The following is a 26244-nucleotide window of genomic DNA, read 5'->3' as shown; positions in this document are numbered from 1 at the left end:
ATCTCACAAGCATTTTCAGGAATAGTTCTCCTTGCCTTTGCGTTTTGCCCTCTGATAGCCGATTCCCCGCGTTTCCTTTTAGGTCTCTGGCTCTTTTGTTCCCCCTATTATTTGAGTTTAAGGTTTTCCCCTTGGCATTCGTGGCGGAACGTGTCTTGACACTCTGGGACGTAACGTCGGTTTGGATGGGGTTTATTTGTCCCGCTCTTGGTCTAGTATTAAGGTTAGTTCCTTCGGATTCAGGAAGGCAGTGAGAGGGCCCTTCATAAAAAGGAGAACTGTTTACTACCTCTCGTGCCACAAAACTTACATCGTTATCAATTCTCGGTGTTTTATTGTGCGCCGGGGAGTGAACATAGGCCAGTTGACCCAGAGAAGAACGTTTCTCTACCAGGGATCCCAAGGACAATCGTTTCTCTGTTTGATCGATTTCCTTTTCCAAGATTGACGAAACTCTCACCAAGAACTGATCTAATGTTCCAGCTATGGATTTCCGACCTCTGTCTGAGGCTGACGTCATTGTACTGCCGGAAGTTATAACTGGTTTGAGTCCTTTGTAGCAACCGTGTACAATACTGATAATTTTTAGTGCACGAGGGAGCAGCTAAAGTATGACTAACCTTGTCTGATGATGAAAGGGAGGTGTCTCGTCCCGTCCTCAATCGGCCTCTAACGGGCTCAAACGGGCCCGCCCTTGCCCCGGGCTTCGCCCGGCGCACCTCCGCGCGCGTCCGCGCGGCGGAAGTGAGGGTGGCCTTTATAATAGTGAGTTGAGATCCGCTGCAGTTGTGGACCGCCAAGCCCCCTGGGCCACGTAGTCCTGGTCCCGCTGCTCTCAGCACACAACAATGATGCCGCTCCCGCGCCAGCGGGAGCGGCGAGGTCTTTTGAATGGCGAAGGTGAGATCCGCTGCAGGTGTGGACCGCCAAGCCCCCTGGGCCACGTAGTCCTGGTCCCAATGCTCTCAGCACACAACGATGCGGCTCCCGCGCCAGCGGGATCGGCGAGGTCTTTTGAATGGTGAAGGTGAGATCCGCTGCAGGTGTGTACCGCCAAGCCCCCTGGGCCACGTAGTCCTGGTCCCGCTGCTCTCAGCACACAACAACGATGCGGCTCCCCAGTTACTCTTTATGATACCTCATTATTTGGGATATAATTTGTGCCAGCCTGTCTTGCTATGACACTCCATTAAAACAAAGAGCACCCAAAAGATTTTTGAAGTGGCAAAATAAATGAGAATACCCCAAAACATGGCCCTGTATACTGTGCTGGTGTGTTTAGCTCTAAAATGTCATCTTGTGGTCACTTTTGAGGCCGTTGTGTAAATAAGGAAGTGCGATGATGCCCTTTTAGTTTAGATTTCTGGGGTGCAGATATAATCTACAAGGACGTTAGAAGACTTTACATGCAGTATTTTGTAACATATTTTTTATTTTCACTATTTAGATATAGTCAAATAAAGAAAAGTTACATGAGAGGATGTGTCCTAACCGCCAGAGCTGCCGATTTTGGAGCTGGGGAACAAGGTTCGACTCTCGGCGTAGCCTCAACACTGTGATTCTGGGCAAATCGCGTAGTCTCCATCGCGTAGTCTCCACTTGCCTACCAAAAATGAATGTGTCCTTGTGTAACGTACCAGGTGATCATGTAAAGCGCCCCAATACCTTTGGGTCAGGTTCGCGCTAAAACAACAACAAAACATGCGAAATTTCGGCAAGGGGATGCAGCTGGAATAATTAGTAGATACGTAGTCCTACTGGATATAACTATCAGCCACTGGCACTGTGCGTTATATTGCCACCCAAGGATTGGCTCGACTACTCGGGTGCTAGTAAAAAAACATCTTCCGCACAGCCGGGTGCCCTGCGCGAGGTAAAAAAAAAACCTTAGCAACCTCCTCAACAGCCACAGCAACCTGCGCCACCTCGCCGCCCCCACCGTGCCGGAGGGGCGGGCTTCATGGGCGTCCAAAGCAGAGCTGCCCACAGCTCGCAGCACACAAAGAGGCGGCCTCATCGAGGCCGTCCCCAAACTCTCAGCTTAGCTTCCCGGCGACAGGGAAGGCGCACCGTTCTCGTCATAACTGTGTGGTGGGCATTTAATCCATATGGATGGCTCTGTGCTTATGTGCACGGCACTGTGGTCTCGAGGTACCTGAGAGATGCGTGCATTTGGAATCGAAGTGCTTCGCGGCCCATTCAACCAAGTAAAGACCTCTGCAAATGATCATACATTACACGCAGGGGGCAGGCCTGGCCAGAATGTATGGCAGGTCAAACGAGAACATATTGGGCAGCATGTGCACTATATGCCTGAGAGACAATGGGCCTATGGTAAAAAGGTAATTGACTGGAACTAGCCCGGCAACTGCGGTAGATGAGCTACAGTAAATGCGGGGTGACACATTTGGAGCCACATTCTGAGACAGATAAGTCAAAGGCAGGTGCTCTGGGTCTGGAAAGTTGGAGTAGGAATACCGGGAGGTTAAAGAGTGAGCCAGGCTGGATGAGGTACAGCTATACTTGAGAGGCAGTAGGCAAGCACACAGAGGTATAAACACTTTATGCAAATACCCGCAAGCAATATATTATAGCAAATACACAGTCCCATATTTTTGAGCGGCACATGATAGGGAACCATTGGAGAAAGACAGGGTGGGACACCTCCGGTGCTACCATTGTTGCAGAAGGGAAATGCCAGCAGGGCTCATGGTGTTGAGGGGGCCACTTCACCTCAACTATGTTTTTTTTTACTATCCAACCTGAGGATGGTGGCACACTTTATTTAATTGCATTTGCAGCCATGACATACTTGGCACGTGTCGGTCACTGCTAGGGGACAGTGTGCGGTGCTTAATTAAATTGGGGAAAGTTGCAAAGGGTCAGCGCTCTTAACGTAAGCAGTTTGTATGGCAGCACAGGGGTACCAGGACAATGCTGCCAGAGACCCCAATTGCAGAACACTGGGGGAGGACACCAAGGTTAGTTAAAGAGTTAGGCATACTACTGGATAGAGACGTGCAGAGGAGCATAGCTATTTCACCGGAACAAGAATTTTCCAGTTTAGGGTTTGGCTTCTACAAATCATGTCTGCATCCGTCCAGTTACTTTACTGGAAATGAACGGAGACTCCCACAATGCACTGATAAATGAAAGTGTAGGATAGACTCAGTAGTGAACCTGTGACATAGTCATTTGGCTTTCCTTCTGAGGCGGACTGGCTGGCGTGCAGTGTCGGCAGGACAGGCTAGGGCTGCACATCAGGGGCATGCAGGCAGGTCGGCACACTGCGCTACACGCAGCATGGGAGCCAGGGGGAGTGTCGCCGTGCAGCAGCCGCGCGTCAAGCTGTCACCGAGAAGCAGTGGGCGGGGTCGTCTTGTTGTCAAAGTTTGGGGGCGGGGCCAGGACGCTCAGCCGAGGGAGGAGCGCCCAGGATTGGAGCCAGCTATGCGCGAGCAGCGACGCCCTCTGAGCCTTTGCTTCGGGGGGCGGGGCCACCCTCTCTCGCGCCCCGCCTGCACGCTCTGGCACCGCCCCTCCTCCCGCCGCTCCACACAAGGAGCCCCTCTCCAGCACACACGCAGCCGAGCATCACACACTAGCACCCCGCCGGCCAGCTCCATGCAGACACACACGGGCACAGAAGATGGCTGACTCGTCCGGGCACCGTCGCCCTCTCGTGCCCGGCGGCCCGACTGTCCCCTCCCCGCCCGGCAGTAGCAGAGCCCGGGCCGACCTCCAGCCCTGAGGAAGCGCAGCGCCCCTCGTCGCCCCCCTCCGCGCCCCAGGCCCCCCTCCGCACCCGCAGTCATTGCCTCCGCGCACGCCAGGCGAAAGATGGCAGAGATGGAGAAGGAAGGGAGACCCCCGGAACACAACAGCAAGAGGAGCAGGAAGCCGGCCCACCCGGTCAAGCGGGAGATCAACGAGGAGATGAAGGTGGGTCCGAGCCCTGGGGTGCTGATGGTGGTGCAGCTGCACTTGTATATTGGGGGCCAGGGGGCATTATGTTTGTTTCCATGCAGTGTGGAAATGCAAATCTCCACGCCCCCTCGCCCACACTCGCGTACAAAAAGAGAAGGAGGAGGCTTGTCATTTTGGGGGGGATGCAAATGACCACGTCTCAGCTCCTCCCCCGGCCTGGAAACAGAGGCCAATTCACACACGGGCATCAGGCACTGGCTTTCTTAGATGTTTTGACGTACGTTGTGGGCAGTGACCGCTGTTCTTACAGATCCTTGTATTCAGCACTAGCTTGCGCAGGTCTCACAGGCTTGGAAGTTGAGTTTGTTTTTGGGTCAATCTTGGTCTTAATGGTTTCCCTTTACACCATGTATTTTGAGTACCAATAGCCCAGCAGCGATTGTGTAAGTACATGGTCAGAATGGAAAGCTTTAGACAAAATCAAACCTTTGTTTGCGCAGTTAACTAAAACCATTCGCTATACAAATAAAGATTTGATGTGGAAAAGCTTTAGACATCTTTGTTTGTGGCATCTTTGCCTTGCGCTTCTTCCGGGGCTGTTTCTGTGCTTTCTTCAGTTTTTTTCTATTTACGTAGTTGATGTGAACAGCCCAGGGGCTGCTGTGGGAGAGCTGTCCAGGAGCTGCCTCTGGCTGGGGGAGTGTGTGTACCCTGCTCTCTGGGAGGTGTGTGGTGTAACTGATCCGGGCAGCCGGGCCCGTCCAGCTGTGCTGAAGGGGTGGGGTGGCTGACAGGCCTGAAGGGACCTCTGCTCCATGTTGAGAGACTGCTCTTGGAGGGGTAGGTTGTGTGTTCGAATCTTCCGGGTCCATTTGCCACTGGTCCCGAGCAGAGCTTACTGCTGCAACGGAGAGCATTAAAAGCTGCAGGTACCTTTTTATATTGGGAATACGTGTTTGGTTTCATATTCTTGTTTTGAAGTTTGGTCAAGTTTGAGCCTGCACCTACGCAGTCTCGGTACGATTATATTTTACTAAATAACATGCACTTCTCGGTGCTGTTTCTGTACTAAATGTTGGATGACTCCTCCACCCAGGGTTTTTGCAGTTAAACAGTATGACCTTGTGCTAATATATACCTCATCTGTTTAGACGCCAAAGTTTTTAACACTGCCCGTTTGTCGACATTTTGGGTAAGGGGCGTGTAACATGCGTGTCTATTATCCGGTTATTTTGGTAGTGTATTATGTGTACATGTCTTACTATATTTTCATATATGCATGTGATGCGCCCTATGCGTGTTGTATAAGTTTCAGCATATGCTGCTCTGCCATTTTTTGTATTTTATTATGCGCGCAAGGTGTGTTTTCTGGTGTACTGTGCGATGCAGTGAGCGTGTTCTGTAGGTCATGCGCGTCATATCTGTGCCTGTTCTAAGTGCATGCTTTGTTACACAAGTACCTGTTATCCTGTGTGCACGTGTTTACATTGTGTGCTGTAACAAGGGCATGCGTTGTACTGTCAAGCATGTGTTGTACTGTGGGCACGTGGTGTACTTTGCGCTGCACGCCATGCACGTGCTGTAGCGTGAGTGCATACTGCACTATGTGCTTTGCCATTATGTATTTTTGTGCTGTGGACACTTTAACTACGTGCTGCTTTGCTCTTAATAGATGTTTCTACCATGGATACTTCAACTATGTGCTGTTCTTAATGCACGCGCAAAACAATATCCACGTGTGCAGGAAGGCTGGGTGTGTTTCCGATGACTTTTCATAAATATATATACCTCTGGATTTGTAAAGACCAGCATCAGTACGACACACCTACCGCCTTGTTCTGTGAAGCGAGCCACCTCGCGATTTACCTAGGAAGTGACAGTGACCGGTGTCGGGAAGTGTTTTGTGTGCCACGGGGCCAGGCCTGGCTGCGACATCGTGGATGCTTACACCAGTGCCTGCAGCTGGGTCTGCCCTTAAGGCTTGCACCAAAGGGGTCAGACTGTCGCCCCTCGGGGTCTCCGGAGCCTAGCCTGCCCGGTCACTAGAGCATGGCCCGGTGCGCCCCGTAAGGAGGGCTGCCTGGACGTCTCCTAGGCTCTAGGGTTACAAATTAGCTAATTATAATCAAAACATGCGAAATGCTATCCCGGCATGGTATAAAGGCTGCCTGTGCAGGATCCCGAGAGCCCGGCATGTTGACTTTGGCTGCAGGCGCTCTCGGCGGTTCGGGAGATAGCTGTTCTTCTATAACAGATGTTTGTCTGAACTGGCGCGCAAGAAACAAAAACAACATTGTGTGAGGAGTAAAATTACCCACTTTTTCACTAACGCTTTTTTACACGCCGGCTTTTAATATTGGCTCGATTTTGTTTTTGGAAAGTCGAGCACCAACGTTTTAAGAGAAACCTGAGTTCGCTTGCAGTTAAGTAGGCCCTCGTATTTCGCAGCCGCAGCGTGTGCTCTGCCCCGGATGCGGGTCCTTTTTGATTGACTTCGTCACTGACTACTTTTCATGTGTGTATTGCCAAGCAAACATCACGCATCTAAAGGTGTACACGGGCACATTTTTTTTTTTATCTTTCAGTGCCATTGGTTGCCTGATGGCACATGGCCCACTCACCACAGGAATAAAACGTAAACAAAGCAACTTTAAAACGGGCGTGTGTATGCTTTTGTTTACAAGGTATGAACATGGCACTGTTTACATGTCACTTTCCCTTCTGTCGAAATGTCTGTAGTTACATGGCATGACACTAACTACAATGCACAGGTTTACATGTTACTGTCATAAAGCTATTTGAAATAGTAACATTACACGTCACAATTTACATGGCATTATTTACATGGGCAACACTATAAGGATGCTGTCGGGACCATTTATATGGGTTGAGGTGAATTACGTAGCATTTTCACACCACCGTGTGGCATTGACAAATCTGTTAACGTGGTACTGATAAAAAACAATATATGTGGTGTTGCCATGATTGTATTTGCATGTTAATGGCACATCATTACCAGGACATACTATTCCACGATAACCACCGTTTTCTAGGAGCTGGTATGTCACATGCATATATATGGCGGTGCACAAGTAGTGTGAAGTTGGGACTTGGCCAGGTTTTACCCTTGCTACACTGTTTGCAGTTCCTGGATAACCGAAGAAACAATTTAGCAGCCGCTCCTCATGTTGACTGCTCAGACGAAACGAGACAGTGTAAACATCCCAAAAAGTGCCCAAATAAATGTCGGGGCGCGGGGCACGCGGTGTACCGCTCCTTTGCATGCCTGCGGTGCCCAAAAGGCCCCTGCGTCGAGCCGCTTTCATCTGGAGCCGTGTAAGGCGAGCCGCTGCCAGTAATCACAGCAGAGCAGAGGGGGAGGCCGGTGTGCAGCGGGAGACGGGCCAAGCTGTAAAAACCGTAACCCGATCCCCGGCCGCGGATCGGGTGTCGGGCCCTTAAAGGTAGGGGAAATGAAAGATACGGGGGAGGAGGGCCGGGCGCGCGCAATGGAAAAGCGAGGAGGACGACGAGGCCCCCTCGGGGAAATCTGGCTCAGGGATTAGGGAATTTTATCGTGGTGTACGGTGACCTACTCGGGTTTCGGCTCGGCCGGGATCCGGTTGCTTCTCTTTGCAGACAAGAGGGGGAAAAAGACTGACTTGCAAGTGATTTTTTTTCCTCACTTCCCAGTTGGGTTAATGGAAAGGACACTGCGTTTTGGTTAGGTGGCCTGTTCCAGTGTGACGGACAAAAAATAACAAAAGTACCCTATGAAGGAGCTGTTCAATTATCTCACAGCACAGCATTGCTTTCATACCTTTCTGTTAATTAAGGCTGCTCCTTTCACGTTTATTACACAACAGTTGCATCTAAAGGTTTCTCTGTTTTCCCTTATTAGGTTGATTTACACGTTATTTTGATTTCGCTACAAGTTTTCATTATTTTCACCTCTAATTAAACCCGGTGTTCGTCTCGTCTAGTTTTAGGCTCTCCCAAATTTTGCATTCGAGGTAACTGATATGTCCAGTGCGACAATGGAATTTTCACAGGATAACACAGTGTGTGGTCAAATGGAGAAGCTGGGAATAGAACCCAGATGTCCTGGTTTCAAAGGCCAATGTTGTAACGCAAGATGATGGGCCCCACTCCGTAGCTCCCAGACATTCATGGGCTTTAGATTGAATGGGTGGGCCCTTAAAGGGTGGGGCCCCCTGCACTGGGCCCGTTCATGTCAGAGGCATCCTCTCAGTAACCATACAATGCTTTCTGCTTGATGTACTGGGAGCCGTTTCGAAGAATCTGTAAAACTAACAAACATTCAAAGCTGATGAAATCAGAAAGTACAAAATATACTTCCGGGTCAGACAGGAGAAGTTTGCTTCTTAGTTGATCGGTGTGAATGTGAGAATAGACACATGTTGGTATGAATCACAGACCAGACAGTCCCTACTTAGAACTATTCTGCCGAAAAAGGTTCTGACAGCCTGCCCATTGTCAAGGGAGTAGCCAGAAAATGTAAATACCCCCCCCCCTTGAACTAAACAGCTGATGGCATCAAGCAAACAAAGCAAGTGAGGCTATCTCTCCTTAGAAGAGCTCCCATGTCTCTTCCATCCAAGCATCTATCCATTTATCCTTTCACCATTCCATTCAGACGCTGGCATTCACTATTACACCTTTACATTGTCATCTATTTATTCTTTCATCCATCTTTCAATCTTTCCATATTCCTTCCTTCCATCCATGCTGCCATCCATCCATCTATCTGCCAACCATTCACCCACACTGCCATGCATCCATCCACCCAGCCATGCAGACATCCATCCACCTTGCCATCCACTCATCCACCCACTGTTCCATCCAACCATTTAGCCATCCATCCACACTGCCATCCATTTGTCCATCCACTCTATCATCCAGTCACTTTTCTTTTTACCCACTCATCCATCCCTTTACTCTGCCATCCTTTCACCTATCCATCCATCCAATCTGCCATCCTTTCGCCTGCCCATCCACCTATCCAGTCACGCATCCTTTCACCAACTCATCCATCTACCTGCTTATTCATGCAACCAGTCATCTATACATTCTTTCACCCTTCTTTCCATTCAGTATTCTTTCTATCTTTTTCTCTTCTATTTACCCATCTTTTGTTATTCCTTGCTTCTGCTTACTCTTGTTATATTCCTTTATAATGGTATTTATCATATTTTGTCTGCCAGGTTGCAGACAGATGATGCCAATAATGAACCCCACCCACACTGAAGATGCTTAAGCGGGTGGGGGGGTAGAAGGGGGGGAGGGGGTTCACGACATCCCTAGCCATTTAGGTGGCAGCCCTGAAAGCTGGTACTACTTATATAATTTTTTCCTCAGTCAAACTTTGCCCCAAACCGGCCTTGCCCAGAAGATCAACTATGTTAAAAAACAAGATATTCACTGTTGGTTGCAGGTTTGCCAGTCGGAGCAGGCATGTCTTGTGGGTGGGGAGTCGCGCGCGGGTGGGGAGTCGCGTGCGGGTGGGGAGTCGCGCGCGGGTGGGGAGTCGCATGGGTGGGGAGTCGCATGGGTGGGGTGGGGAGTCACACGGGTGGGGTGGGGAGTCGTGGGGTGTGTGTGTGTGTGTGTGTGTAGTCGCGTGGGGTGTGTGTGTGTGTGTGGAGTCGCTTGGGGTGTGTGTGTGTGTGGAGTCGTGTGGGGTGTGTGTGTGTGTGTGTGCGCGCGTGTGTGTGCGCGTGTGTGGGGGGAAGTCACGCGGGTGTGTGTGTGTGGAGTCGCGCGCGTGTGTGTGGAGTTTTGCGTGTGTGTGTGTGTGTGTGAAGTCGTGCAGGGGTGTGTGTGGAGTCGTGCTGGGGGTGTGTGTGGAGTCATGCTGGGGGTGTGTGTGTGTATGTATGTATAGGCACGCGGGGGGCGTGTGTGTGTGTGTGTGTGTGTGTGTGTGTGTGTGTGTGTGTGTGTGTGTGTGTGTGTGTGTGTGTGTGTGGAGTCGCGCGGGGTGTGTGTGGAGTCGTGGTGTGTGTGTGTGTGTGTGTGTGTGTGTAGTTGCGCGCAGGGGTGTGTGTGTGTAGTCGCGCGGGTGTGTGTGTGGGGAGAGTCACGCGCCTGTGTGTGTGGCGAGTCGCGCGGGGGTGTGTGTGTGTGTGTGTGTGGCGAGTCGAGCGGGGTGTGTGTGTGTGGCGAGTCGCGCGGGGTGTGTGTGTGTGTGTGTGTGGCGAGTCGCGCGGGGTGTGTGTGTGTGGCGAGTCGCGCGCGGGGTGTGTGTGTGTGTGTGGCGAGTCGCGCTGGGTGTGTGTGTGGCGAGTCGCGCGGTGTGTTTGGGTGTGTGTGGGTGTGTGGAGTCGTGCAGGGTGTGTGTGCGGAGTCGCGCGGGGTGTGTGTGTGTGTGTATGTATGTATAGGCACGCGGGGTGTGTGTGTGTGTGTGTGTGTGTGTGTGTGTGTGTGTGTGTGTGTGTGTGTGTGTGTGGAGTCGCGCGGGGTGTGTGTGGAGTCGTGCTGGGTGTGTGTGGAGTCGTGCTGGGTGTGTGTGTGTGTGTGTGTAGTCGCGCGCAGGGGTGTGTGTGTGTGTAGTCGCGCGGGTGTGTGTGTGGGGAGAGTCACGCGCCTGTGTGTGTGGCGAGTCGCGTGGGGGTGTGTGTGGCGAGTCGCGTGGGGTGTGTGTGTGTGGCGAGTCGCGTGGGGTGTGTGTGTGTGGCGAGTCGCGCGGGGTGGGTGTGTGTGTGGCGAGTCGCGCTGGGTGTGTGTGTGTGTGGCGAGTCGCGCTGGGTGTGTGTGGCGAGTCGCGCGGTGTGTTTGGGTGTGTGTGTGTGTGCGGAGTCGCGCGGGGTGTGTGTGTGTGTGGAGTCGCGCTGGGTGTGTGTGTGTGTGCGGAGTCGCGTGGGGTGTGTGTGTGTGTGCGTGCGTGTGTGTGTGTGTGTGTGTGTGGAGAGTCACACAGGGGTGTGTGTGGGGAGTCACGGTTTGTGTGTGTGTGTGGAGTCACGGTGTGTGTGTGTGTGTGTGTGCGCGCGCGTGTGTGGTGTGTCGCGTGGGGGCCGCCCAAACAGTCAACGTCCTCAGCAGTGGCCAAACCACTCCTCCCCTAGCGTAGACCAGCGTGCCCACAACCATACCCTTCTGCTTTCTTGCAGTGCGAGATGCAGAAACATAAAAAGGTAGTTATTACAATTTATGTTTCTGATTCTCGCACTGCGAAAAAGCAGTGGGCCGACACTCCTACGCCCTAGTGGAGGAGCCGCCCCTGAGGTTTGCTCCTATGTTTTGAAAGGATTTCAGACTTTTATGGCATTCACAAAGAATCATAAGTAGTGTCATCTTAAGGGGTTTGGTAGACCCGGGTAAGAAATATTTTTGGGACCCCTGTTTGGAACAATTTTGAATATGAATTACCCATTTTATTTTTATTAGTGGCTTGTTTTCATTCAAGCCCTGTGCTACCTAACAATATTGAATTATCCAGTAAAGAGTTGAGATACAAAATACACAAAAGTGAGCCAGAGCGCAATGTCACTTTCTGGGGGGGGGGGGGCATGGAAGATGGGAGCCCTAGGCAAGTAAACACAAGATTGAAGAGACAAGGGACTTAACTTTCGCTGACTCCCTTACCTATATGTAGTCTCACACGACAGAGAAACAATAGATAACACAAATAACTTTACTGGACGCTAAACGTGGGAAAATAAACAGATGTCTTAATACTGCCCTCACACACTTAGTAGTGTCATGCTTCATCATTGGGCCGCAATGATGAAGACAGAGTGACGCTGGGGCAACACCCCAAATTACGAAGTAAAAAGGTAAAGAATACCCGATTAGCGATACAGACCAGTGAATAGGGACCAACACCCTGATGAATGCCAGAGTGATCCCGTTGGGCACATAAAAAGCTGACAGAAACATGTTGGTTTTTGCAGTGGGATTGAAGGGTCGTTACCTTCCCTAAATACCCCATATTGTTGGTTTTAATCCTGCCAGAGGTTGACAATAATAAAATTTGTGGGTTAACCCCGAGACAGTTTTACATCTATATCTGCACCTCTCTTGGTCCCTTCTTCCAGGAGAAGATTTGTTTTCCTTTTTTGATTTGAGTTACACTTTTGTGTTTCGTTTTGCCTTTCTTTATTATACTCTACCCTCACCACTTCTCTTCATCTTTTTATATAAGAAAACTGCGCTCCATCCAAGGTGTTGGTCTGCACCTGGATGTATGATGCGGCCCAATAATGAAGCATGACACTACTAAGTGTGTGAGGGCAGTATTAAGACATCTGTTGATTTTCCCACGTTTAGCGTCCAGTAAAGTTATTTGTGTTATCTATTGTTTCTCTGTCGTGTGAGACTAAAGCCCTAGGCAAGTACCTACTTTGCCCATGCTTTAAAACGTCTCTGATCATAGGAGTACTCCTGGAAATGTCCATCAGTGATAGATTTCCAGGAGTACCCAATTTTTTACGAAATGCACTCGCGCATCGTTTCAAGTGGGTAGAATGAGTAAATCGTACAGAACAGTGTTTTTGCACCACTCAATTTTTGGTCTATAGGGAAAATATTTTTCTTAATGAAGAAATGCACTCTACTGATTATCAATTGACTAAAGGTATGTGTGTTTCAGGACAGGAATCCACTTAGAAAGGTATGCAAAAGCATACAAATGGACAAGATTGTGGCTGTTCCCCTCATTCTGCAGGATTTACCTGCACAGTCATAACATTGGACAAATGTATGCAAATGCTCGAAAATATGAAGTGCATTGCAAGCAACTGAGTGCTATACAAGAGAGGAGATACGAGGCAGAAAACCCATGTGGTGGGAAATGTCTTTTCACTTGCAGTCATCTAGGTGGATAAGATCGGTTGCTTACTTCAGACCAAGAGAAGGCCTATCTTCTTCCCCTCTAGTTCTTAGCCTTTCTTGTATCGACCCTGGAGATGTCTGTGCTGCGCTTGATGCTAAGACCTGAGAAGAGCACAGTCTCTGTGTTTCCTATCTTGAATGTGATCCAGAAAACTTTGAAGATGGTGTGGGCGTGTTGAAGGAGTCGACGAAGATCATTGAGCGCTGGAAATAGCCGGTAATTCCTTCAGTCCCTCAAGTGGACTGAAGTGCTTAATGAATAAAGTGAGGATTGTTGCATGGAGCCAGTCCGGGGCCTCTGCTTGCTTACTGTGGTGGTCTAGCAGCTCAAGTGAGGGACATTAGCTTCAAATGAACTTTTGACATACTGTCTTGGATGGTGAAGAGTCCGCTCTTTACATACTCAGTGACTTTCCCGGGTCTGTGTACCATATGTATGTTGAAGAATTTTGACACTTTTGTCAGCCAGTAATAGTTAAAGACATTCTGTGCAGATATTTAAGAACCCTGGAGGTCAGTTGGATCCTTGAGGTACGTCCATGTTCTAATCATAATGCCTTCATATGCATGAAGAGGGAACAGTTTTTCAGGTATTAAGTTAACCTTTCAAGCCAGTTTTTGAGGCAAGGGCATTGAGCAGAACCTGATGGTTAATAATCTAGAAGGCCGCTGAAAGTTTGAGATGGATAGGAAGATCAGGGTCCCCATTGCTGATCTGTAGGACATCGTCAACCACTTATATAGTTGCAGTGCCAATGCCACATTGATAACTGAAGCCTGATATGTAGTCCCAAAGGAGGGTATTGCTGAACTTTCTCTTCTGGATCTGGGTGGCAGCATACTTTATGATAATGATGGCTGAAGGGTGATTGCAACTAGATAAGGAGACCCTCTAAGTTGAGGTTGGCCTTTAGTAGTGGTAAGGTATGACCAGTCCTACGAGTTCCAGGAAAGATGCCTTTGGTTTAGAGAGACATTAGTAATGTTCAGCACAGGCTAAGTGTTTCACCATTGATAATGCTGAGTATGGTTGTTGAGAAGATGTTGTCATAAAAGGATGTGGCCTTTAGGATGTCAGAGTTTTGTGAGGTCTTTAGCTTTTATGTGTGATTACATAGGTGTGTTGTGCTGTGGTATCAAAAGAGAGATAGTTGATTCTTCTGTGTCGCAAATGTGTCTCTTGATTTTGTTGCTCGTTTCCTTGAAAAAGTTGTCGACAGCAATGCACATTTCCATGAAACATTCAAAAAGGTGGGCATTGTATTGAGCTTGATTGTGCTTAGTGGCTTTGTTGAAGGCACACCTTCTGTTGGTGGCTGTACTGATGATCTATGTGCACTATGATGCCTTGGATTCTGTGATGCACACTGTGATGGTTGAGTGGAGCATTTATGCTTGTAACAAGTTCTTTTTTGGCTTTATCTATGAGATAGCTTTTAGCTGTATTGTTGTGAAAGACCGCTGATTTACAATACAAAGTGGGTTTAGAGCCTGCGTTCTTGCTTATCATTGGTTGACTTTATTGCGTTCTTATTTGCTTGAGTGGTTTTCAATAGCTTGCTTTCCTTTTCCCGTTCTTGTACCTCCCCTGGAGCTATGCTTTTTTACCTTTCTGACTTGTATCCTCCCACTGTTCACACACAGGGTACTGGTTTTTTAGGTCTCGGCCTAACTTAAGCAGCGCACGCGCTGCTCTCGTCATACGAAGGCTTCTTGGAATTGATACGATTCCAGAAGTTGTGTCTCAGCTCTGCCCCTAATTTCTATTGGCGTGCGTAATTTACCGTCGCTTATGCTAAACGGAGACTTCTAATTGTAAATGAGGCTATTTAGTCCCTCCTGGTTGCCGCTTTGTCTCCTTTTGGCCCCTCCCACCAGGATTGGATCGTTAACTGGCGGTGTGTTACTATCCCCTTTAATTACAGGGCGAGGACTTTTTTTGTCATTCCGGCTGGAGCGAGGCGCACAATGTGTACTTATTGTCTTTCCTGCTTGTTTTATTTTTATGTTTCCATCGCGCCGGTCCAGAGGTGCACTCGCTGTTCCCGTTGCACACGGTGCAAAGAGGCTCACTTACTTTGCTTGTTTATTTGGGTGAAAAAAACTCACTTTAGTGCTCTAGATTGCTCGCTCTGCAGCGGGCTTTTGTCCCCGAACCATATTGTAATATTTTGCCCTTGTGCTTTTAGTACTCCCACCATGTTCTTCACTGTTGTACGTGTGCCTCTCCTTACTGCCCTTCCATTTTTTTTTAATGATTCCGTCGCGCGGTCCGGAGGTGCACTCGCTGTTCCCGTTGCACACGGTGCAAAGAGGCTCGCTTACTTTGCTTGTTTATTTGGGTGAAAGAACTCACTTTAGTGCTCTAGATTGCTCGCTCTGCAGTGGGCTTTTGTCCCCAAACCATATTGTAATATTTTGCCCTTGTGCTTTTAGTACTCCCACCATGTTCTTCACTGTTCTGCGTGTGCCTCTCTTTAATACCCTTCAATTTTTCAGGTTTTCCGCTTTTATCTTATGTTATGTCCGGTTTATTTTTTTCGGGTATCACAGACAAAATACGTGATTTGTCACAGTCACAACATGCTGCTGTCATATGGCGGAACACTTTGAACAAATGGCATTCACGCATAGATGTTGCCATTTAATTTGCCTTTGTTTTAGGGGAGCTGTGTTTGTGCTTAGCGGGTGGTGCAACACCCGGTAGTTTATGGTACTTAAAGGGCGGATTTTATTTCCATTACTAATACAATCACAAGTTGCCAGTGCCATAGCGTGTCACGCTTTGATCACACGGTATTGGCACACAAATGTTGGCGTTTGTTACCTGGTTACAAATATCCCCCTTAGCACTCTGGGCTAGTATCTCGCATGTGGGCTTTGGTTCACCGATCCATATTGTACTATATCACCGGTCAAACAATTAAAAACTGCCCTTCAATTTCAGGCTTGAAAACACGCATTCGCGCTCGCACTAGGTGTTTTTCTTAAAATTCTCTCTCTGACTTCAGCGCTACAATGCTAACATTGTAAATCTACATTTTAGTTTTAGTAAGGGGAGATTATGTTATTTAATCGCAATCGCCAGCTACCGATGCTAGGTTGCAATATGCTTAAAGCACATTTCAGGGCTCTAGATTCTGTTTCACTTGTGGCTTAAAGCGCGGTATTCCCGGCCCATGCTGTGTTTTTGACCAATTTCCGCACTTTCACTGCATTGCTCCACAGCTTAGATTGACGGCTGGAAAAAAAGGCATTATTGCTTACAAGGTGTTTATTTGTGCAGTTTCTTCCTTTCAATTCAGCGCTACAAAGCTCACATTGTAAAGTTACAATTTTGATCCAGTACGGGGGGGATTATGTGTTTTGATACAAAGCGCCACAGTCCGATGCTATGATGCTTTGTTGCTATACGCTAAGAGCACATTCCAGTGTGCTAGGTTTCAGTTTCGCTTCTGGGCTTTTTTTTTTGGTCCTCATTATTCATCTCGCAAGGCCAAAATAGCTATAGGACTGTCAAAAGTGCCTGTCCCGGAATCTCGGGCACATGATTGACTAAATCTGGAGCTTGGACCTAACCGCAAATAGGGTCGAAAGTTGGGGAATTTTAACAGCAACTACAAAATCTGGTTCGCCTTTTACCACCACTGCGAAAATGTTATAATCATAGGACATGTAACATTCATGAACTGGGTGATAGTAAATCTACGTGCCATATTGGCCAGCTCTAAACCATTCTCCCCAGATATCCCAAAACTGTATTCTTCTAGAAGAGCGGCCACTTCAATCTACCTTGCAGATTCTTTGTACACTGCACTGGTAACAACTCCTTTTACACTACCACCAACATCAAACACCAAACATCACACTGCTCTTACCCTCATTACTATCAGTCCTTCTGCATTACACTGCTCTTCTCCTACTCCTTCTCCTACATTCTCCCTCAAAGTGCTCTTCTACACCTAACTACTTTCTTATACCTAATTTTAATACAATATTCTTACCTTGCTTCTACCTCACACTACTCTTTTACTTCTCACACTCCTTTCATATCCCTCCTTCTACTACTCTATCCTTCCTTATGCCTCATACCTCTCCACACTTTCCTTCATTCAAAATAACGCTAATCTACTCCACGCTTTATTCCTTCTCCCTCATACTGCTCTCCCCTGCACCTTTCTTCTGCCTCATGCTACTCTCCTCCTCACTATGCTTCATTAACCCTCATGCTATTCTTCTCCTCACTCTCCTTCCCAAATCTTAAACACTGCTCTTCTCCTCCTAACGCTACACTTTCACCTACTACACAGCTAACAAATACAATTCTAACAACATAAAAACACAACATATCACATACATACACTCAATAATACATAGCTATAATACAATACAATTAGCAAAGCAAATGGCTTTAACTTAAACAAAGGCGAGACCTATTGCATTTCCAATGCTTGTTCATTTTATTTCAGCATTCCCTGAGAGTGTGCATGTTTTCTAGCTCACCCCCCACCCAAGCTCGTCCATTGCTTTCTTCACTGCTGCCTAGTTAATTTACTTTTTTGTGTCTCGCATTCTCAAGTGCCTTTGTTGCTCCTTTGCTCCCCTGCCCATCCCTCCCACACTCCAATTGCTCCTCCTCCTCTCCTCACAGTCTTTAAACGTGTTTTTTTTAAAATTCCAAATGCTCTGGAGAGCATGGAAGCTGCCATTTGCTGCCAGGTTGTCCTGCATGTCAACATGCACTTTCTGCACAAGTAAAATAGTGTTTTTATTTACAGATCAAAGTGGCATCTACATTCAAGCATTAGTAAATTGAAAAACAAAAGAATAGGGTGTACCTGTTATTCCATATGCATGTGCATTCGTGGTGACACATGTGCATACATACATGATTATGCATGCGCACGTCTATAGAATGACATGGCTGCCATTTGTGACCACGTCAGCTGGCCTTTTTACCTGAATGCTGCACAGTATTGACAATTTTGCTTTTTGCTGATTCTACATAGTATCGACCAAGAGCATTAACAAAGCCAATTGATTATAAAGGCAAGATATACTGGTTATGTAGCTGCTTGTTCTGTATTCTGATGGAGCACCTACTGTGGGTGTCTGTATGCAATAAAGAGGAACCAATATCAAGATAGTTTTGATGTTCCATGTGGTAATCATGTGGGCTAAGATTTTTGTAATTTTTACTGTCAAGTGAGTGTTGATAGGTAGGCACCTTGCACGTGGAGGACGCTGCTTAGCTGCATATCGATAACATGAGGGATTGTGGTGTTTGTAAGTTCGTCAAATGATTGTGATGTGCTTGGTGGTGTGGGTGGGATGTAAATATTGTTTAGCCTATACACACAGCAGATAGGTCCTGAATGTGAATTGTGTAAATACGGTGGTCTGGCCCTAATGGGTCTAAAAAGGAATTTCTCTTGTTTATGTATGCTGTCGGCTGAGGATGCCTAGACGATGGACACCTGAGGTTTCATAGAAAAGGATATGGATGTTTGGAGAAGGAAAAGTTGCTGTATCCTGATAGGAAGGGCAGTGGTGGGTCACATGATCTCAGCACTCTCCATGGTGAGGCTTCTGCTACTTCCTTGGATGGAATCAGCCAAATCAAGTCCGATAGAGCATGGGAAAAAAACATTTTCCTGATTGGAGGGGGCAGCAGTAGTTCACATGATTTTCATCGCACTGCATGCTGGGGTGCTTGTAAACCCTGCTTGGCAAATCCTGATACTGTAAATCAGAATAAGGAACTGGGCGCTTGGATTATAAACCATCTGAAGCGAATTGGGCTTAAAACGTTTGTTTTACTTCACTGAAACAAGCACAGATGAGTGGCATTTTGAATGACTTTGACACACAAAGTCCTAGCTGACTCCCGAATCATGTTAATTTACTTGTAACTCATGCCTAATCATGTTTGTTTAGTTAGGATTGGTTGAGGTGGCACATTGCTGGCTATGTATTTCCATTGATCGTCTCACTGGTCAAATGGGCCTTCCATTCAGAAATGGTAGGTGCTAAATGCCACACTGACCTGGAAGTAACTGTAGCCTCAACATCATGCATGTGTAGTACATTGACATGGTACTAGTTAGGCCCGGGAATTGGGCAGTGGGGTTTGATTCTGGGTTGCAAATTCCAGGCTGTGGAGTATTTCTTTCCAAAACCCAGGCACCATATCAGAGTCTTTTTGTTCCTTACCCATGCTTTATAATTCCAACATATCGTGATCGCAATTCCAGTCTTGACCTTCCTATCCTCTGTCTAGTGCAAATGCAACCATGTTTTATGATTTCGCTAAGCTGTGATTCATTGACATTTCTGACAGGGACCTGGTGATTGTTTCTCAATTATGTTGTGATATCTCAGTACCCAGCTTCTCTTACTTGTTATTTTGTATTTAATAATGGGGTGTATTCCCGCAATTGTGGTTAGATTAGTGGTAAAAGTCTTCACCGGCTCTGAGCAAACTATTCTTGATTGATTGATTATTTGATTGATTACCCATATGTGCCACATTAATGCGTTTATTAGTTTCTAGATATCTGGATGATATTGATATCCATAAACATGAAATAATATCAGAGCATAGAAAATGCATTTGTAATAAGGGATCTAAACCGGTAACATGGAGGGTCCAGGTGCAAGGGCTCTGGGAGGGCATTCAACAACCTCGCAGGCTTTGGTGTGAAATGTGGATTGCCCACAGATACCAGACATGATGGTGCTGGTACAGCTAACTTGTGAGATGTGGTGCTTCAGCAGGTCTTCTTATATACTGTTAATGTCCTTCTGGGTGGTGCCAGGGGATATTGCAGAAACTGGCAAGAAAGAATTATTATTGCCAGAGATAGTTCAATGCAGAGAGAGAGATCTTTCATAACTGTAGACACTTGTTAAGAGGAGAAAATAGTACAACTAATTACAAGCTCAGGAGTCCAGAGCAGTAGTTTGTAAATTGTGGTCCGAGGACCCTCGGGGCTCTCCATGGCTAACTCAGGGGACCTGTGACTGTGTTACAAAATTAAATAATATTAAAATGAAAACACTAAAAATAATAAAGTATATACAAATAAAGAAACAAATTAAAACAGGATTTTTTTTTACAAATATTTGATTGTGAATTAAACGAAGTATTTCAATATTTGAGCATTTGTTTGGTGTATCCTTTTTTTTGTTGTAAAATATTTTTGGGACGCTCAAGTCATGGGAATAGCTTAGGCCTCGGTTCTTGAGCTTCCACTAATGACTCAGTGGGGGGTCCTTGGATTCCATTGATGAATCTGCGGGGGTCCCCAGACGTCAAAGAGTTAAGAACCATTTGTTTAGAGTCTGCAAGATAGCTCCATTGTTGTAACTATAAGATAATGGGAAGGAGCCGTAATACCAAGCCAAGGCGTGCTAGGGCGATGTTTAGCGCTTGGAATGATGTAACATCATTTCCTTTTAATATTTCCATGTTTTGGGCAAAGTATCAGGCACAATAGTTTCTGTGAATGTTCCCAGTGTTTGTGACTGTTGTGGCGGGACCATCATGAAGTTTACTCTGGATCCGGCACCTTGTTTGGGATGGTCAGATTTATGAATGTTCTGTTCTCAAACTATCCCCAGTGGGCAGGGGTTTTTGCAGGGTTCGGGGCACAGGTGGCATAGTAAAAATCTTTATGGTCTAATTTTGATTGGCAGGCACGAAGTAGAAAGTTGGATCCACTCACATGACATCTGCATCAGCTTCCAGACGGTTGAATGAAATTAAAATGAATGCCTTTACCATGCATGTCTTTGCCACAAATCCTTTACCACACAATACCTTTACCACGCATGCCTTTACCACAAATCCTTTACCACGCAATACCTTTACCATGCATGCCTTTACCACAAATCCTTTACCACGCAATTCCTTTACCACGCATGCCTTTACCACAAATCCTTTACCACGCAATACCTTTACAATGCAAAGCCTTTACCCCCAGAATGGGTGACTTTATCACGAATATGCCTTTGCCGTGAGGGAGACAGCCTTTACCAAGTTGCAAAAGGCTGTCTCCCTCCCAAACTAGCTGTAGGTTCACTCTATTGTGTTTCCGCAGCAGTTTCCCTTGCAGCTCCTAGCTTTCCTTTCACACAGCTCGGCTGGAGGCTAATGCTGTCGCTGCTGCTTCACTCCAGCAGATATTAAGTTTCATTTTTGTTATCACTGCTCTAATGTACATGGCAGTTGTAACAATTTTAAATTTGATACAATACATCATTGTGTGCGAAAAGTACATGAGTCTGCATAGTTTTTGTATATTAAGTTTCAAAGAAAACACTTTCGAATAGAAATGTTTGCCTCGCTGTGACCTTCGCAGTCCCTCGCCTTCTGCCTTGCTTCCTTTTATTTCACTTTTCAATGTAACTCCCTATTCATGCTGTCTTTTGGCTGTCTCCTTCCAACCCCAATGTCTATTTCCCAAATTTTCTCTTCCCTTTTTTGCCTTTTTTTGCCCTCTCATTTCAATGGCCTCTGCCTCACTTCACCTCACTCTTGGTCTTTCCCCATCTCTGTGTTTCTCTTTCTGATTTGTTTTTGCTCTGAATCTCTCTCATTTGTTTTTTTTATCTCTTTCTCTTATGTTTCACTTTCTTCATTACCTAGCAGGCAGTTAAATCTCAGGCTAAACGGCCATATCCTTTCATCTCACTTAGTCAGAATTATTGTTCACTGGGTCTGTTGTGGGATACAGAGTTATTAGATTGCCCTACAGTTCACAGCTTTGATTCTTGTCAGGGCCAACTCAGATCATCATCCTTCCGAGTTTGATAAATACATTTCAGTCAGCTGGGTCTCAATGGCATCTATTGTTAAGGTACCTAAAGAAGATTCATTAAGAAGGGTCAGCTATATAATCTGTACTCGTACCTTTCCACCCTTTCCCAGCCGCCGTGAACATATTTTTCCTCTTAATCAATTCAGTAAGGGTAAGGAGGTCCCAGTGAAAACCTTTCTTATATGCCACCCAGAACCTGGCCCTCTCACGCCTTCTGCTTCCACTCCATCCGATATTTCAACAGGATATGCCGACGGAGTTTGCCGGTTGCAAAATGGAAGCAAGCATTTGGCAAAGCCAATAGGTCTAGGTTTAATGTACTAATGCATGCAGGAGGGAGCCAGAACATTAGAGCGAAACACAGGAGAGGAAGTCGGCAGGAGCAGCCAGACAGGACTATAGCTTTAAAGAGTCCCTCATGCAGTTCACTGCAAGTACTGAAGTGGAGGGGAGAGGATACGCTTAGCAGCCAGTAGCAGTAGATGAGATATTAATCCGGGCCGGCACTGGGGAGGGTCAACCAGTGCCATTGCACTGGGAGCTGAGTTGGGGGCGGGGGGGGGGGGGTTCTCAAAGATATTATGGGAATGAAAAGCACCTGCTGCAGCGTTCCTTGCTTTCAGCAGTTTTCCGCCAATAATAAAAATGTCAAGGAAACTCTGGTGATTATTTATTTATTTATTTATTTATTCGGAGTTTTATATAGTGCGAACTTGACCCAAAGGTATCGGGTATCAGAGCGCTTTACATGAGCACCAGTTGCTTACACAAGGGCACATTCATTTATGGATCTGCTGGAGAGAGATCTGAGTTTTCTCTAGTGGAAGTTTAAACTCATCATAAGGTAGCGCATGGGTTTATGCTGCGAAGTACCTGTACCATGTATGTGTTGCACAGGGGCATGCTGCAAAGCACGTGCACTGTGGAGAAGGAGGTCATTGGGTGGGCGCCAACAAGCATTGTTGAACCAGGTGTCACCAGCACTAAGCCGGCCCCTATATTAATGCGCCACTGGACTGAACCAGGATGTGTTTGACAAAGGCTCAAGCCAGTGGCTGAGAGAGGCTGGTCAAAGCCAATGGTGGACCCAAATCCCATTCTGTGTATTTTGTTAGCAACTGGCCTGTTGACAGCTGTGTTGTCGAAACACAGACCTATAAACAAGTTAGTGTAGGCCTGCAGCATTTTAATAACCATTAATAAGCACAATCAAACGTCTGCCTGCTAAAGGTAAAAGTGTATTTAAAGTTAAGAGAATAAGGATCTGATTGGATAAATTATGTGAGCAGGACAGAAATGCGTAAAAGCTGCAAGTAGTAAAATAACATTAACAATTCTAACATCTAGTGGTGTTTATTTATCATTGTACTGTATGCAGGTACAGTCTCTTTACAATGCACCCACTCTGTCTCTTGTAAATGGGAGATTCGGGGTCCATCTTTGCATGGCAGCGAGGGTCTGAAATACATATGTAGTTGAATGTATGTAGTGCTAACCTTGTTGGGGAGCACTGTACTTCAATAGATAATGTCAATTTTATTTCACAGTGACACTACAGTGCACATATATCACAATTTTATAATATGTGTTACACATATTTACAATTTTAGGCACAAGGAGTGTTATTTTCCTAGATTTAGAGTGAGCTGCCAAGGCCAGGGCCAGGATTGGAACCTGGTACCGAGATTTCAAAGATGGCAGCTAAGGCACTAGACTCCATCTTTGGCAGTGGTTAGCGGGTTGATCATCTCTTTACCTCTTTCAATCTCCCACCCCTTCTCTCCCTCAGAGTTTATTTCCATGTTTTACATCCAGCATCCCTCTTTCTTTTATCCACGCATGCGCAGTCCTTCTGATTTCTAAAGTGGTGCTTAGCATCTGTTTTGGAGGTGTTCCCTTTGCTTTCAGTGCTCTTTGTGAATGGTATGTATCAACTGCATGCCAGACAGCTAAAAGCTGCTGCATCTTTGTTGCTGAGAGTGGTGATTCAGGATTCATCCAGTTCTTTATCTGAAAAATCAATGGCAAGGACTGCAAAGTCGTGTTTCTTAGGTTGCTGATGAACATTTACTCATGCCACCCTGCCAGCAGGTATTGGTGTAGCCACGAATACCTGGGCAATATTTTGAAATGGATATTTCTATTGCTTACGATATTGTTAAGTGCATCATGTTGGTTGGTCGAGCTCTGTTGCTTAGGATGATTGTCTGCAGACATGGATCAATTTGTTGACTAATTCAGTGGCTGTGTCCATTGCTGGTGGCTGAAGAGGGATATACATCAGTGGGTCCCTGCTGCTGTGTAATGCGGGTAGCACTACAAATGCATGGCCATAAATATTCTGCACAATGCTCTATGGTGAATATTTGTCCATAATAACACGTGAAGGCCTCCTCAGTGAGGATGAAAGACCATATTCACAAAAATGAGGATTCTGATTAACACAGGGTTCGGTTATTTGATGATTAAAACAAATCAACAGAAGGTTCTTGACATAACACGTCAAGACAGGGTGGGAGAGAACTTTACAAAGACCAGGCATAGAATAACGGTGAAACAAGCGAAGAACATGCAGAAAACAGGAAACCCAGGTCTTAAAAAAGATGGTATTATTTTTGAAGTGCAGGTTTTGAAAAGACCGTGTATAATAGATGGGTACAGATTTTGAAATGCCTGTAAGGAAATTCTGTATGAGATCCCTTTTAGAAACGGAAATTGATGTGGTATTTCAGATGTATGTCCACATAGAATTTCACGTCCTTGGAGCGTTCCCAGAATGTGGAAAACTTCTTGAATATGGGGGTGTCCAGCTTGTGCAGAGTTTGGCTTCTTAAATTTCTGTTTCCAGCTGAGGGATGGTGTTTTTGAGATAATTATTCTAATTTATTCAAATTGCTGATTTCCATGTGTATTCGCTCTCCCTATTTCTTAGTCCTTTGGACTGTAATCAAGATGGGCAAACCTAAAGATGAATGAAGAAAATCATTGTGGCAGTGTGCAGTTTCATATGCTGTCTTTATAAAAAAAAATTCAATAACTTTACTACACTACATTTAACCTTTTATCTCCGATTTATGACTGCAGTAAACTGTCTTTCTCCCAGATTTCCAGAAATTCCCATCTTGTTGCATAAATGTTCATAGAGCCTGGGTCAGGTGGGCAAGTTGTGTACTTTTTTTGCCATGTATAATTCTTGCAAAATCTATGGGTGGCGGTAGTCTCATTGCACATTTAAAAAAAACCATTTTTATTTACCAATGGTGCAACTCATCAGGAAATGATGCATAGTGGGGCACCATGCAAGGTCTTAAAAAAGAACGATTGTAATCACAGCAGTTTTTGATTTTATGGGAGCATGACAATCTCGGCGGCAGTCTTGCCACCTAGGTCATTTCCTTATGACCACCACTAACCCGTGACCATGGGTACTGTAATTCAAAGTTGTATGCCTGCATGATAAATGATAACCACCCTAGGCGTGTGCAGCCTCACTAGGGTGATGGAGCACCTGTATGCATGAGCACACAGGTCTACAAAAGGCGCACTTATATTTCACTGGGCATCTGACACTGAGCATGCTCTTTCACAAGAATACACGATGCATGAGAACATTGCGCGCCTCATATCATGATGAAAATGTTACTGCATTGTTTTAATATACATGTGTTTCTCTCTTTGGCTCGATTCTTTTATTCATTTTTTCATCAGGTTGGAACACAGGATTCTATTGGGAATTCTAGCCAGTGCTATTACGTACTGTAACCAGACTGTAGGTACAGTAGGAGTATAGGGCGCCTCTTCCCTGATTCCTATTTTTATTAGCACTTGATTTATCACTTTTGCACCTAGTCCTGACGAAGCGCTCTTGGATCCACTAGGGACCATCCGTAGCACGAAACATGTTGACCTAAACAACACTTTTCATTCACATTTTACTTCACAGATGCGAGAACAGTGGTAAAATACTCACCCCTCCTCCACATTTGTTTTAAGGAGGATCTCCACATCCTAGAGATATTTTAACCTTGTCTTCGGGACCCCTCAATAAAACTAGGTTCTGGGACCACTGAAGATCATTTTAACCCACCCACTCACTTCTCTAGGCCCACACACCCGCATGCACAACTGCGGCGTCTCCTTAAAAGATCTCCGCTAAAGAGCCCTCTCGCGGGACCCGTGGGGGACAGCAGCGCCACCCCCACAAGGAGCAACGCCCGATGATGAAGCATGACACTCGCAAGGATGTGTGAGGGCACTAAGTCCAAAAGGAGTAATTCCCCCACTTTACCAATATCCAAACTAACTGAGAGATTCACATTTTCCCAACCATAATAGGTTGATCTACCCTCTTGTTGTAGATAACGCACTTAACTATTGGCCAAATTCTGGTACTCAGTTTTTGAACCTCAGAAGGAAGAAGACTGAGATTCCAGTGCAAGGATTTAAACTCGTGGACTTCATATCACTGCCTTTGTCAGCGGTTATTATTAAATTCAATGAACTATCTTAATAGCTACATGTGTAACCATGTGAAATTAAAAGTAAAGATCATAAATGTACTTTAGTTAACCGAGCCATTAGTTCCTACTAGATGTTTTACATTTAAAACTTAATTCATAGAAGAATGCTTTGCAGT

At 46.2% G+C, this 26244-nt stretch overlaps 1 protein-coding gene across 6 annotated transcripts in view; it reads left to right on the top strand.

The window, feature by feature from the left end:
- Positions 1-3545: 3545 nt before the first annotated feature.
- Positions 3546-26244, top strand: part of SOBP (sine oculis binding protein homolog) — a 404468-nt gene continuing 381769 nt past the window's right edge. For 3 of the 6 annotated variants that reach the window (XM_085611217.1, XM_085611216.1, XM_085611214.1), the window contains exon 1: positions 3578-3942. In XM_085611217.1, the coding sequence (XP_085467343.1) occupies positions 3841-3942 (102 nt within the window). In that variant the 5' untranslated portion in view covers positions 3578-3840. Of the gene's footprint in view, positions 3943-26244 lie in introns of all 6 variants that reach the window. The other 3 variants (XM_085611213.1, XM_085611212.1, XM_085611215.1) reach the window with 2 other exon arrangements.

Source organism: Triturus cristatus, chromosome 6, assembly GCF_964204655.1.
Source record: "Triturus cristatus chromosome 6, aTriCri1.1, whole genome shotgun sequence".
Lineage (NCBI taxonomy): Eukaryota > Metazoa > Chordata > Amphibia > Caudata > Salamandridae > Triturus > Triturus cristatus.
The sequence above is the reverse complement of the archived record's forward strand: the minus strand, read 5'-3'. Positions and strand labels throughout refer to the sequence as shown.